Source organism: Physeter macrocephalus, chromosome 16 (assembly GCF_002837175.3).
Source record: "Physeter macrocephalus isolate SW-GA chromosome 16, ASM283717v5, whole genome shotgun sequence".
Classification (NCBI taxonomy): domain Eukaryota; kingdom Metazoa; phylum Chordata; class Mammalia; order Artiodactyla; family Physeteridae; genus Physeter; species Physeter macrocephalus.
Genome location: NC_041229.1, coordinates 54975458 through 54988268, shown reverse-complemented (window position 1 = coordinate 54988268; position 12811 = coordinate 54975458). Strand labels below are relative to the sequence as shown.

Sequence of the window (12811 nt, the reverse complement as noted above, 5' to 3'; positions counted from 1 at the left end):
AGACGAAAAGGCAACCCTCAGAATGGGAGAAAATATTTGCAAATAAAGCAACTGACAAAGGATTAATCTCCAAATTTTACAAGCAGCTCATGCAGCTTAATATCAAAAAAACAAACAACCCAATGCAAACATGGGCAGAAGACCTAAACAGCTATTTCTCCAAATCTAAAAAAAAAAAAAAAATGGTTCTGAAGAACCTAGGGGCAGGACAGGAATAAAGCCTCAGAAGTACAGAATGGACCTGAGGACATGAGGAGGAGGATGGGTAACCTGGGACGAAGTGAGAGAGTGGCATGGACATATACACACTACTAAATGTAACATAGATCGCTAGTGGGAAGCCACTGCATAGCACAGGGAGATCAGCTCGGTGCTTTGTGACCACCTAGAGGGTTGGGATAGAGAGGGTGGGAGAGAGACGCAAGAGGGAGGAAGATATGGGGATGTATGTATATGTACAGCTGATTCTCTTTGTTATAAAGCAGAAACTAACACACCATTGTGAAGCAATTATACTCCAAAAAGATGTTAAAAAAAAAAAGACCCAGCGCAACCAAAAATAAATAAAATAAAATTTTAAAATAAATAAATATATACAATTTATGGATAAATAAATATACATATACAGTATTGGGGAATAAAAGACCGAACGCCGCCCAAAAATTTAATTAATTAATTAATTAATTTTAAAAAAAAGAAAAAGACTGATGAGATATGTTGACAATCAATGCAAGATGCGATCCTGAACTGGATTCTTTTCCTATAAAGGACATTGGAATAAATACTGAAATTTGAATGAGGTTTGAGGATTAAATGGTTATATGTTGATGTTAGTGTTCTGATTTTGATGGTCATATTGAGGTTATGAAGGAGAGTATCTTTGTTTATAGGAAACACAAACTGAAATACTGAAGAGTAATGGTGCACCATGTTAACAACTTACTCTAAAATGGTTCACAAGAAAAGAAAGTTCTTTATTACTGTGCTTGTAATTTTTCTTCAAGTTTGAGTGTTTTTTTGTTTTTTTTTTTTAAGGCCACACCACATGGCTTGGGGGATCTTAGTTCCCTGACCAGGGATTTAATCTGGGCCCTCGGCACCAAATGCACCAAGTCCTAACCACTGGACTGCCAGATAATTACCAAGTTAGAGATTTTTTTTAAAAATGAAAGTTTAAATATACACAAAAATGAATAAACTAACCATACTGTTGCATAAACATTAGAAAAATATATTATCCATAAGAATAAGTGTACTTTAAGACCATAAAAAGGGGGTAGATATAGCAGACTCATACCCACACAGGTGCAGAGAATGCCTGGAGGAGGTGTAGGAGGCTTTGCAAGGAAAGTGGATTTCATAACTTGTTTCCCTTCTTGTTTGAGAGGCAAAGAAGCATAGTGGAATGAACACAGACTAGAACCAGACCTAGGTCTGATTGTTGGAGCTGCCACTTAGTATCTATGTGGTCTTCACCAAGCCCCTTAAGTTTTTAGAAATCCTTACTTTGTAATAATAGGAATAATATCCCCTACCATGAAGGTTTATGGTGAGTGGATTAAAATGAATTCATTTAATAATTATTGTATGTAAAATCAGCTAATAGTGTCCCAGATATAACAGACATTCAGTAAGTACAAATGCCTAGCATGGTGCCTGGCACTTGGCATGTACCTTTAAAAAAACAACCTGCTTAAGAAAAGAAGGGAAACAGGTGGGGAAAAGAAGGACAGGTGGTGGCGAAAAATAGAAAACAGAGAAGGGTCAGAGGTAAAAGTGGGCCAGCTGGATGAAACAGCCCTGCGGATCTGGAACACACAAGCATAAACTTTCCAGTGATAGCTGTCTAATAAGAGGGCAGTATGTCAGGAAAGGTACTGAGCACCTGTTAATGGTTCACATCAGAATGCTCCAAGGGGAAATTCCTGAACTAAATGGACCTGAACTTTCTGCGTGAAGCTATGTTCTATGTGAAGTTAGACTAGGCAGGTAGGCTTACTTAGAGGAGGGAACAAAGGAAACCTGGAGAGAAAGCTCAGGTGCAGAGGGTGGGGCTCTCAGAGAGGGACTGTCTCCTTATAAAAATGTCTCAATCAAGCGTTTTAGGTCAGAGTTATTAGTTCATGCCTCCAAGTTATTTAACCTACAGAAATGTGAAACATATACTTTTAAGTGATCACAATGTCATGTATAGTAAGGGCTCAAAATTATCCAACAAAATAACACACTGAAACTGAGAAGTTAAGAGAAATTTCCAGATATGAAGCTGACAATGACTCTGTCACAGTTAATACAGCAAAGTTGTTCTTTTTCTTTAAACTATTTTTAATTAGTATGGAAGCATCAATTGTCGTAACTAAACTGTTAACTGAACCACCAGCCCCTGGAAGACTGCTGCAATTGTTACAAATACTTTATTTGATTTTCAAACAAACTAAAACATTCTAGCTCCTATTAAGGTAACCAAGGCAACACTGACGCATAACCAGCCTATTACTGCACACCGAATGTTAGCCCAAGAGAGATCATAAGTCTAAATCACACCCTCAGGGCAGCAATTACAGTTTTATGATGTCCTTCCCCCACAGGTCACTACTTACATCACCGCTGTCATCACTAATAGCTGCCTAGTGTCTGCTCTGCAGATGATGCTATTTTGGTGTTATACCCAGGCCATTAAAGTGCCATCATTTCTCTATTAATGGAGTGAGTAAGCAAACCACATCCTTGATAATAAGAGCAATCCACGTCAAAAATAAAATAAGCTAAACCAATCAGTTTAAAACTATTGTTACAGGAAAAAAAATCAATGATTAAGTATATCAAGAAAATCTTAGACTGAGGTTAAATAAGACAAAAATACCTTACTGACTCATTCAGTTTCAATATGGATTTTTTTTTCTTTTTTGGGAGGGGGAGGGAGGCAGCACACTGCACGGCTTGTAGGGTCTTAGGGTCTTAGGGCCCCGACCAGCGCTGTCACTGACAGCGCTGAGTCCTAACCAGTGGACCGCCAAGGAATTCCCATCAATATGGATTGTTTTTAAGCACAGATAAAAATTCAGTGTACTTAGCAATGGAAATGATTCTAACAGACAACCTCTCCTAACAAACAACACATAATATCTGTTTGGGTAGTATTTGATAAACGTTAAAATGCTGTATGTTTCTATCTTTTGCCTTACGAGCTTGATGTTTTGATACTTTTGCCACAGAATTAAAGGAACAGAAAAGAAACAGAGAATGGAAGAGAAGGTGAGATGGAAACAGAAAAACAAAGAATTAAACTAGGCTCTAATGAAGCCATATAAGCAAAAATGACAAGATATTTATTCTTCTAGAAAAATCTTCACAGATAGGAAAGAAAGCAGAAGACGTCTAATTTCAGTTGTGCGAATCCTACACAAGAAAAGACAGTAATTTCCTGGCCAAATCTAAATCTCATAATCTCTCAAATGAGGACTAGCTGTACAATGTACCTCAAAGGATTACTAACAGGATAAAATGAGATGAATTTTGAAACGTTAAGAGTACCCAAAAGCATGACTTTCTTCCTAGTGAAACAAAAAATATGGCAGATTCACATCTTACATTTTAAAAATATATGAAGGAGCAATATGAACTTCAAAAAAATAATAAGGATAAGGGACTTCCCTGCTGGTCCAGGGGTTAAGAATCCGCCTTCCAATGCAGGGGATGTGGGTCAATCCCTGGTTGGGGAACTAAGATCCCACACGCCGTCAGGCAACTAAGCCCATGTGCCACAACTACTGAGCCCCCATGCTCCTTTTCTTTTCTGTCGGGTCAGCAGAAATAGCCTCTTTTCACTTCTAATTCTAGTAATTTGAGCCTTCTTTTCTTCTCTTCCAAAACTAAAGGTTTATCAATTTTGTTGATCTTTTCAAATAAGCTTTTGGTTCTCTGATTTTTCTCTAATGTTTTTCTACTCTTGATTTCATTAATTTCTCCTCTAGTTTTTCGAATTTCCTTCCTTCTGCATGCTTTATATTTAGTGTGCTCTTCTTTATACAGCGTCTTAAGGTGGAAGGATAGGGTACTGGTATGAGATCTTTCTTCTTTTTTACTATAGACACTAATTGCTATAAATTTCCCTCTCAGCATGCATTAGATGCAGCCCAGTTTTGGTATGTTGTGTCTTCATTTTCACTCATCTCAAAGTATTTTCTAATTTCCCTACTGATTTCTTCTTTGACCCATTGGATAAATAGAAGTATGTTGTTTAATTTCCACATATTTGTGCTTTTCCTAATTTTTTTTCTGTTACTCATCTAATTTCATTCCATTGTAGTTGAAAAACATACTTTGCATTATTTCTATCAAAAGAGTGAATGTTATTGTATGTGAATCATATCTCAAGGCACATTGTACGGCAAAAATCACAGACAAAATAGCATTAGGCAATAGAAACAGTAACTGTAGCTATGAATCATAGTCTTTATTTATGTGAATTTGCAAAACCTTGTGACAAATCTGCCATTTCCAGGTAGTTCAAATTTTTACCCTATTACAAATGGTGAAGAAATGCACAAAAACTCCATATGAGAAACTGGAAAAGAACATGAAAAGCTCATTCTCAAGAGAGGACATACAAGTGAAGAACAAATATGAGGTCTCACTAGTAATCTTTTAAAAAGGAAATTTTTAAAAAATGAAACGCCATTTTCCTCCTACCAAATTAACAGGTTTATCTCTTGTTTAAATCTTAATCTCTTGTTTAATATCCAATGCTAGAAAAACAGGTGAAATTAGGCACTCTCATACACTGTTGATGGGCATATAAACTGGAATACTTTGGAAAACAATTTGGCAAAAGTATCAAAAGCCTTACAAAAAACTCTAAATGCTTTCATCTAGTAATTCTACTGTGACAATCTATGTTTAGGAAATAACCCTAAATACAGAAAATACTTTAGACGCATCACATTCACTGTACTATTATTTACAATTTAAAAAAATGGCTACAATATAAATGTCCAATAATAGAATAGTTAGGACAAACTATGGTTTAATTACTGGACAAAATATCATGTAACCATTAAAAATATTTATAAAACATTTACAATATAAGGAAAATACTTTTGTTACATTAGTGAAAAAGCAAAACTGTACATAGAATATGATTACAGCTACATGTGTCAAAAGAAAAGCAATCAATCTGTATACAGAAAAAAAAAATCAGAAAGCATACATCAAAAGACCAATAATCATGGTTGCCTTTATAATGGTTGAGTGTAGTTCTTTCTTTATACTAAAATTTTTAGTATCTTTCCAAAGTTCCATGAGTATAAATTTTTATAATAAAAGGTTTATTTAAAACAAATTTAAGAAACTGTTAACTTCAAGCAGAACAATCCACTGAGTACGACGTCTCTCTCACAAGCACAACCTCTCAGGTATATATATACTCTCACATGGGAGATACACGTACTCTCTCAAACACATAATCCCTAGTTTTCTCCACTTAAGCTTTTAATACTGTACTTCTCAAAGTGTTCTGGGTTTGTTTATTGTTGTCATTGTTTATTAAGATAAATGAAATACTCTTTCCTGGGGTTCAGAAATGGCTTTCTAATTCCATGAATATAACCCTTCCACAATTCAAACATATGTCTCCTTATATTCTCAAAATAAATTTATCAAAAAGATTAAAACTAAAGCCAATTGTCAGAACACTCTTTGACATAAATCACAGCAAGATCCTTTTTGACCCACCTCCTAGAGAAATGGAAGTTAAAACAAAAATAAATAAATGGGACCTAATGAAACTTCAAAGCTTTTGCACAGCAAAGGAAACCATAAGCAAGATGAAAAGACAACCCGCAGAATGGGAGAAAATATTTGGAAATGAAGCAACTGACAAAGGATTACTCTCCAAAACATACAAGCAGCTCATGCTGCTCAATATCAAAAAAACAAACAACCCAATCCAAAAATGGGCAGAAGATCTAAATAGACATTTCTCCGAAGAAGATATACAGATTGCCATGCTAACACATATATATGGAATCTAAAAAAAAAAAAGAGAAATGGTCATGAAGAACCTAGGGGCAGGACAGGAATAAAGACGCAGACCCAGTAGAGAATGGACTTGAGGACACGGGGAGGGGGAAGGGTAAGCTCAGACGAAGTGAGAGAGTGGCATGGACATATATACACTACCAAATGTAAAACAGATAGCTAGTGGGAAACAGCCGCATAGCACAAGGAGAGCAGCTCAGTGCTCTGTGACCACCTAGAGGGGTGGGAGGGAGACGCAAGAGGGAGGGAATATGGGGATATACGTATACATATAGCTGATTCACTTTGTTATACAGCAGAAACTAACACAACAATGTAAAGCAATTATACTCCAATAAAGATGTTAAAAAAAAAAAAGTCAATTCTACAAAGTTTAGGAACTGGTGTTATGCACAAAAGACAGATAATTAAAAGCTCCAAATTAAGTCAAAAGGCACAACTAATGTACATACAATTTTTTTATAATCAGATAAAAAAAATTTCCAAAACACTTGTTTGTGTCTAGTTGGTCTGTTTATTGAGGCAACAAAGTATCATAAAAAGAATATGGGGGGGCTTCCCTGGTGGCGCAGTGGTTGAGAGTCCGCCTGCCGATGCAGGGGACACAGGTTCGTGTCCCGGTCCGGGAGGATCCCATATGCCGTGGAGCGGCTGGGCCCGTGAGCCATGGCCGCTGAGCCTGCGCGTCCGGAGTCTGTGCTCCGCAAAGGGAGAGGCCACAACAGTGAGAGGCCCATGTACCGCAAAAAAAAAAAAAAAAAAAGAATATGGGCTTTGGAATCAGAAAAAGGAGTTTATGCCCTGGTTCTGCAACTTCCTAACTGTGAAAACTTGGGGAAACTAAACTTCTCCAATCTCAATTCCCACCTTAGTAGAAGAGGCATAATAGCACTTCCCTAAAGGACTATGAGGAACAAATAAAAAACTGGGTACAAAGTACCATAAGCAGAGTGCATATATTAGGTACAGGATACATGGTAGTTCCTATGATTATTTTCATTTCTTTTGGGAGGATGAGGAAGTTCATTTTATAACAAGTTATTCAACTTTATTCCAAATCCAACATCAAGAAACAAAAAAATGAGGCAGCTCTTAAAACCAATAAGAGTCCTTGGCAATTCTCAGTTATAGATTTAGGATGGAGGTAAGCAGATCTTACAGCTCATGTCACCTCTCCAGATAATGCAAAACTGTTCAAGAAAGATGCAACCCTGTGTCTAACGATTATATTCTTACCTTGCAGGCTACATCAACTAATCGCATCTGGATAGCTTGATTGTCTGGGAGTTTAGTGCCAATTGCAAGCAAAGTGTCCAACAGCTGAGCTAGGACTTGATGAGACTCTAGAAAGGAAGATGGAAAGTTGGGTTTTAGAATCTCAAAAGGAGATCACTATAGAAACTAAATTTACTTGGGTAAAGAATGTAGATTTTTGTCAGCTGGGTTCTACTATTTGATCCCTGATTCCCTTCAACTAAGTTCTTAAAGGGATCATGTCTAAAAATTTGAGTCCTCCACAGGATGGCGCATAGTGCTCCAAAAATGTTTAGTGCTTGACTAATTCAAGGGCTTTTCACTGCCTTCAAGATAAAGTCTAAATTCCTTAGCAGGGCATGCATACATACATACATAAATACATATATACAAACATACATACATACCAGTCCCGCCATGATGTCTAGCCCTCCCTACTTTTCTAGCCTCATCTCTTTCAGGTCTCCTCTAGCACCCTTTTCCCCAATTACTTATAATTTCATGTCCCCCTACCTTTGCTCAGGCCAACTTCCCTACCTAGAATGCCTTCATCTACATCCAACTCCATTTTCAACCCTACTCCCCAGGGAGCACCTACTAATCCTGAAGTGTCACCTCCTGTATGGTGCTTTTCCTTCTTCCCCTAAAAAAATTGACCATTTCTTCCTCATGCTTCCACTGAATCAGCTACAACACTTTACCATACTTATCTGCATATCAGACAAAACCAGGAGACTGAAAGATGCTTAAGGGCAAGGACTATGTTTTATCCACCTTTGCATCCTCAGAATCTAGCGCGACTCATTATATGCCCAACAGATGCTTAATAAATGGGCAAACAGCCAATTCTAAGTGAATCACTATCAATCACCTTAGCCAGATTCTCTTCTTTGTCTAAATTATCTTCTTTGTTCCGAAATACGGCTCTTATAATGCTACTGGTATACAAGAGGATTTAGGTGGCATTAGGAAAATCATTTTTATATTAATAACCTTGTACAGGAATACCTTGTTTCACTGTGCTTCACTTTATTGCACTTTGCAGATACTGTACTACATTTTTTACAAATTGAAGGTTTGCCTCAACCCTGCATCAAGCAAGTCTATCAGTGCCATTTTCAACAGCACTGCTCACTTCATGCCTCTGTCATCTTTCGGTAATTCTTGAAATATTTCAAACTTTCATTATTATATTTGTTATGGTGATTTGTGATCAATGATCTTTGATATTACTATTGCAAAAAGATAATGACTCACTAAAGGCTCAGATTATGGTTAACATTGTTTAGCAATACAGTATTAAGGTAGTACATTCTTTTTAGACATGATGCTATTGCACACTTAATAGACTACAGTATAGTGTAGACATTACTTTTATCTGCACTGGGAAATCAAAAAACTTGTATGACTTGCTTTATTGTGATATTCACTTTACTGTGGTGGTCTGGAACAGAACCTGCAATATCTCAGAGGTATGCTTGTACATATTTTAATGAACAAAATAAAAATTGCAGTTATTATGTTGATGACATTAATTTCCTTTTACCTTTACTAATATAGTCTCTTTAAATTAATTTTATTTAACTAAAAAATAATTGTCCACTTAAGAAAAACATTAAGTAAACCATAATATAGATGTGAAACAAATATGTCAAAAATGGTATGATATATAAATGACTAAAGGTCAGAAAGCACTGATTAAATCACCTCTTACTAAGACTTCCAGTAACACACAATAGATTGAACACATCTGTTTATCACTAATTCTTTCCTAAAACCTCATTAACATATAAGCGTAAAGAAATTTAAAAGGTATAAACTTACGAGGACAAAGAAAACAGGAGAAGAAAGGCAAGCAGATGAGAAAAGTCAACAAATTTTTCAGAGATGGAAAGCAGTTAAAAAGTCTATAGCAGCTCGGTGCTTTGTGACCACCTAGAGGGGTGGGATACAGAGGGTGGGAGGGAGGCACAAGAGGGAGGAGATATGGGGATACATATGTATATGTGTAGCTGATTCACTTTGTTATAAAGCAGAAACTAACACACCATTGTAAAGCAATTATATTCCAATAAAGATGTTAAAAAAATACTTAGTATGCCAAAAAATAAATAAAATCAAAAAAAAAAAGTCTATGGCAAAACTGAGGAATCTAATACTAAATACCTACTGAGGAGGGTGTCGCGACAGAGCAAATAAATACTAGCCATAAGCCCAGAAAAGATTCAGGAATTGTAGATTTCTTAAAAAACAACCAAAAATCACCCCAATGCACGGATGAGGCAGGGATTTGTTTGAAGGGTCTATAAGAAGTCATTGGACCCCTGCCTCCTTCCCTATCCTATATAACCAAGTGACCACTGAAACAGGAGGTTTGTTCTCTATAAAAATTAGGACGGAAAGGATCCAATTTGGGGAATACCAGGTGAGGACAGGGAGGAAATATACTGAAGAAGAGAAGATTAAGAGATAAACAACATATTGAAAATGAGACTCCCTCCCTCTCCCTAGCTCCCTTCAGTTGCTTTGGCTAAAAAAAAACCATGGCAGCCAGGCATTTCTCTGTCTTCCTAGCAGGAGAGTCAAAAGCTGATGGGTCCCACAGAAAAACAGCAAAAGACACAAATATTTAACAGTCCTCCAAAGATATAAGGGATCATCTTAGAGTGGAGCCTACCAACTGACAGGCCCCATCCATTCACACAGAACTACCAATCAGCTTTTTATTGCTTCATCTTAAATTTAAATGCAATGCCAAGGATCATCAAGAAAAGTCTCCATTAATACAATACTGTAAATCAACTATACTTCAATAAGAATTTTTTTAAGTTGAATAGATTAAAAACGGAAAGAAAAGTCTCCAATATGAAAAAGGCCACAAAGAGATAAGAAGGTGCTAAGAGAAAACGGAAGAGAGGTGAAGAAATCTCCAACACCACTACACTGCCCTATAATTTATTTCTTCAAAAAGATGACTCTGCATGACAACCATGAAAAGCTAGTTAAACATTTTTGAACTTAACTCTTGCCTCCGATAAATCACAAATCTAACCTAAATCTTAAATCCTGGTCTCTCTCCCAAGTTCCAGACCTACATTGTAACTGCAGGTTAGATGAACATCACCACAGGAATAACTGAATCCTCAACATCTCTTCTCTAAACTACCCAGTTCATCAAAGCAAATTCCACACAACCACCAAAATATCTTTCTAAGACTAGACTTGATCATTTCATGCCTTGTTCAAAATGAACAAGGTTCCCACTGCCTGCAAAATAACGTTTAAAATCCTCAGCACTCAACACTACATACCCTTTGGCTTCAAAACACTTTACCAGTGTTTTTCTTCCAAAAGCCCCTTACTTCCTGCTGATCTCTCAAGAAAAAATTCAGTTCTTCAAACATGTCTTATACTTTCCCAGTTCTCTACCGTCTATCATATTGTTCCTTCTCCTTGGCACCACTTTTAACCAAATTTGAGGGATTTGGACTTTCCAAATCTACGTCTTCACTAAGCGTTTCTAGATCCCACCAGTCAGCACTGATCCCGTTCGTTCCTCTGCTCCTACAGTATTTTAATTATACCTTCTCTAAAATGAGCTTTGTGTTATCATTAGTGGTATAATATGTACTGATACTAGAGAAGCAGTGCTTGCCAAGGAGTTAAAAAACTCATACATCTGATGAACTGAAATGAAAGACATCTGGTCCAAAGTGTGGACCACAGTCTTGGATTTGAAAGTACATAGTAGACTGATAACTGGGAAACTCTTTAATTTTAAGCTGCAAATACAGAGTGACTTTAGCAGTCACTTTACTTCCCTGGAATTCATGAGCTCTGAAATAAAGGGTTTGAACTAGATGATACTTATGGTCCCTTCCAATTCTATCCTGTATGAATCCAGGTAGGCCAGGAACAGCAAAGAGGAAGAGTCCTAGATCAACTCTCTTAGAGACAAGTAACAAACATTAGAATACTTAACAAAAAGTTAAAACAGCTATTTCCATGAATACTGCATAATTTGGCTAGGATGAGGTTTGAATCAAAATTAATTCTCTCGGGCTTCCCTGGTGGCGCAGTGGTTGAGAATCCACCTGCCGATGCAGGGGACACGGGTTCGTGCCCTGGTCCGGGAAGATCCCACATGCCGCGGAGCGGCAAGGCCCGTGAGCCATGGCCGCTGAGCCTGCGCGTCCAGAGCCTGTGCTCCGCAATGGGAGAGGCCACAACAGTGAGAGGCCCGCGTAACGCAAAAAAAAAAAAAAAAAAAAATTAATTCTCTCTTGTAATGTTTCTATTTTAGAGGTAAGTGTTTTTGGTTAAACCATGGTCCATAAGAAAGAGCACTGCACTAAGTCCTCAGTCCTGCTACTTCTTTTAGCTAGACCAACTCACTTCAACTAATTTCATCTCTCTGGGACCTAGAGTCTGTCATCTGCAAAATGAAGGAATTAGACAAGATGATCCCTATAAGGCCATTTATAGCTCAAAAAGTTTATGGTTCTATGAAATCCCCAATCATAAAGTATGAAATTCTTCCAAGTATAGCTTCTGTAAGAATTTTGCACAGGAAAAAAAGGATACTTGTATACTGACACAATGTAATTGTTTTGGTGCTTTTAAGACTTCTTTTTTTATATATGGACCATTTTTAAAGTCTTTGTTGAATTTTGTTACAATATTACTTCTGTTTCATGCTTTGGTTTTTTGGCCCCAGGGCATGTGAGATCTTAGTTACCCAACCAGGGATCCAACCCACACCCCCTGCATTGGAAGAAGAAGTCTTAACCACTGGACCACCAGGGAAGTCCCTGTTTTGGTGCTTTTAAAAGAAATATTTTTTTTTGCCATTTTGCCACTCTCTACAACAGCAAAAAAAATACCTGTTAGTATTTAATATATTATCAACACCCTAATTTTTATGAAGGTAATGTACAAAAATGGGAAGATTACATATTAAGTAAATATACTAAAACAGAAAATAATGCATTCCCTATAAGTACAACCATATAAAACTTATATAAGTAAAAGGTAATATGTAAAACAAATTTTTTTGTTTGTTTATGTTTTTGTTTATTGGAGTATAATTGCTTTACAATGTTGTGTTAGTTTCTGCTGTACAGTGAATCAGCTGTATGTAAACATATATCCCCTCCCTCTTGGACCTCCTTCAACCCCCCATCCCACCCCTGTAGGTCATCACAGAGCACCAAGCTGAGCTCCCTGTGCTATACAGCAGGTTCCCACTAGCTATCTATTTTACACATGGTAGTGTATATATGTCAAACCTAATCTTCATCCCACCCTCCCCTTCCCCCTCTGTGTCCACATGTCTGTTCCCTACTTCTGCATTTCTATTCCTGTCCTGAAAATAGGTACATCTGTACCATTTTTCTAGTTTCCACATATATGCATTAATATACAATATTTGTTTTTCTCTCTCTGACTTACTTTACTCTGTATGACAAACTCTAGCTCCATCCACATCTCTACAAATAACGCAATTTCATTTCTTTTT

The 12811-nt window shown here is 37.0% G+C and overlaps 1 protein-coding gene across 2 annotated transcripts in view; it reads right to left on the bottom strand.

Moving 5' to 3' along the window:
* INTS4 (integrator complex subunit 4) overlaps positions 1-12811 on the bottom strand; it is a 121761-nt gene that overhangs the window by 79691 nt on the left and 29259 nt on the right. For both annotated transcript variants that reach the window (XM_007107239.4, XM_007107238.4), the window contains exon 4: positions 7276-7382. In XM_007107239.4, coding sequence (XP_007107301.1) covers positions 7276-7382 — 107 coding nt within the window. The remainder of the gene's footprint in view (positions 1-7275; positions 7383-12811) is intronic.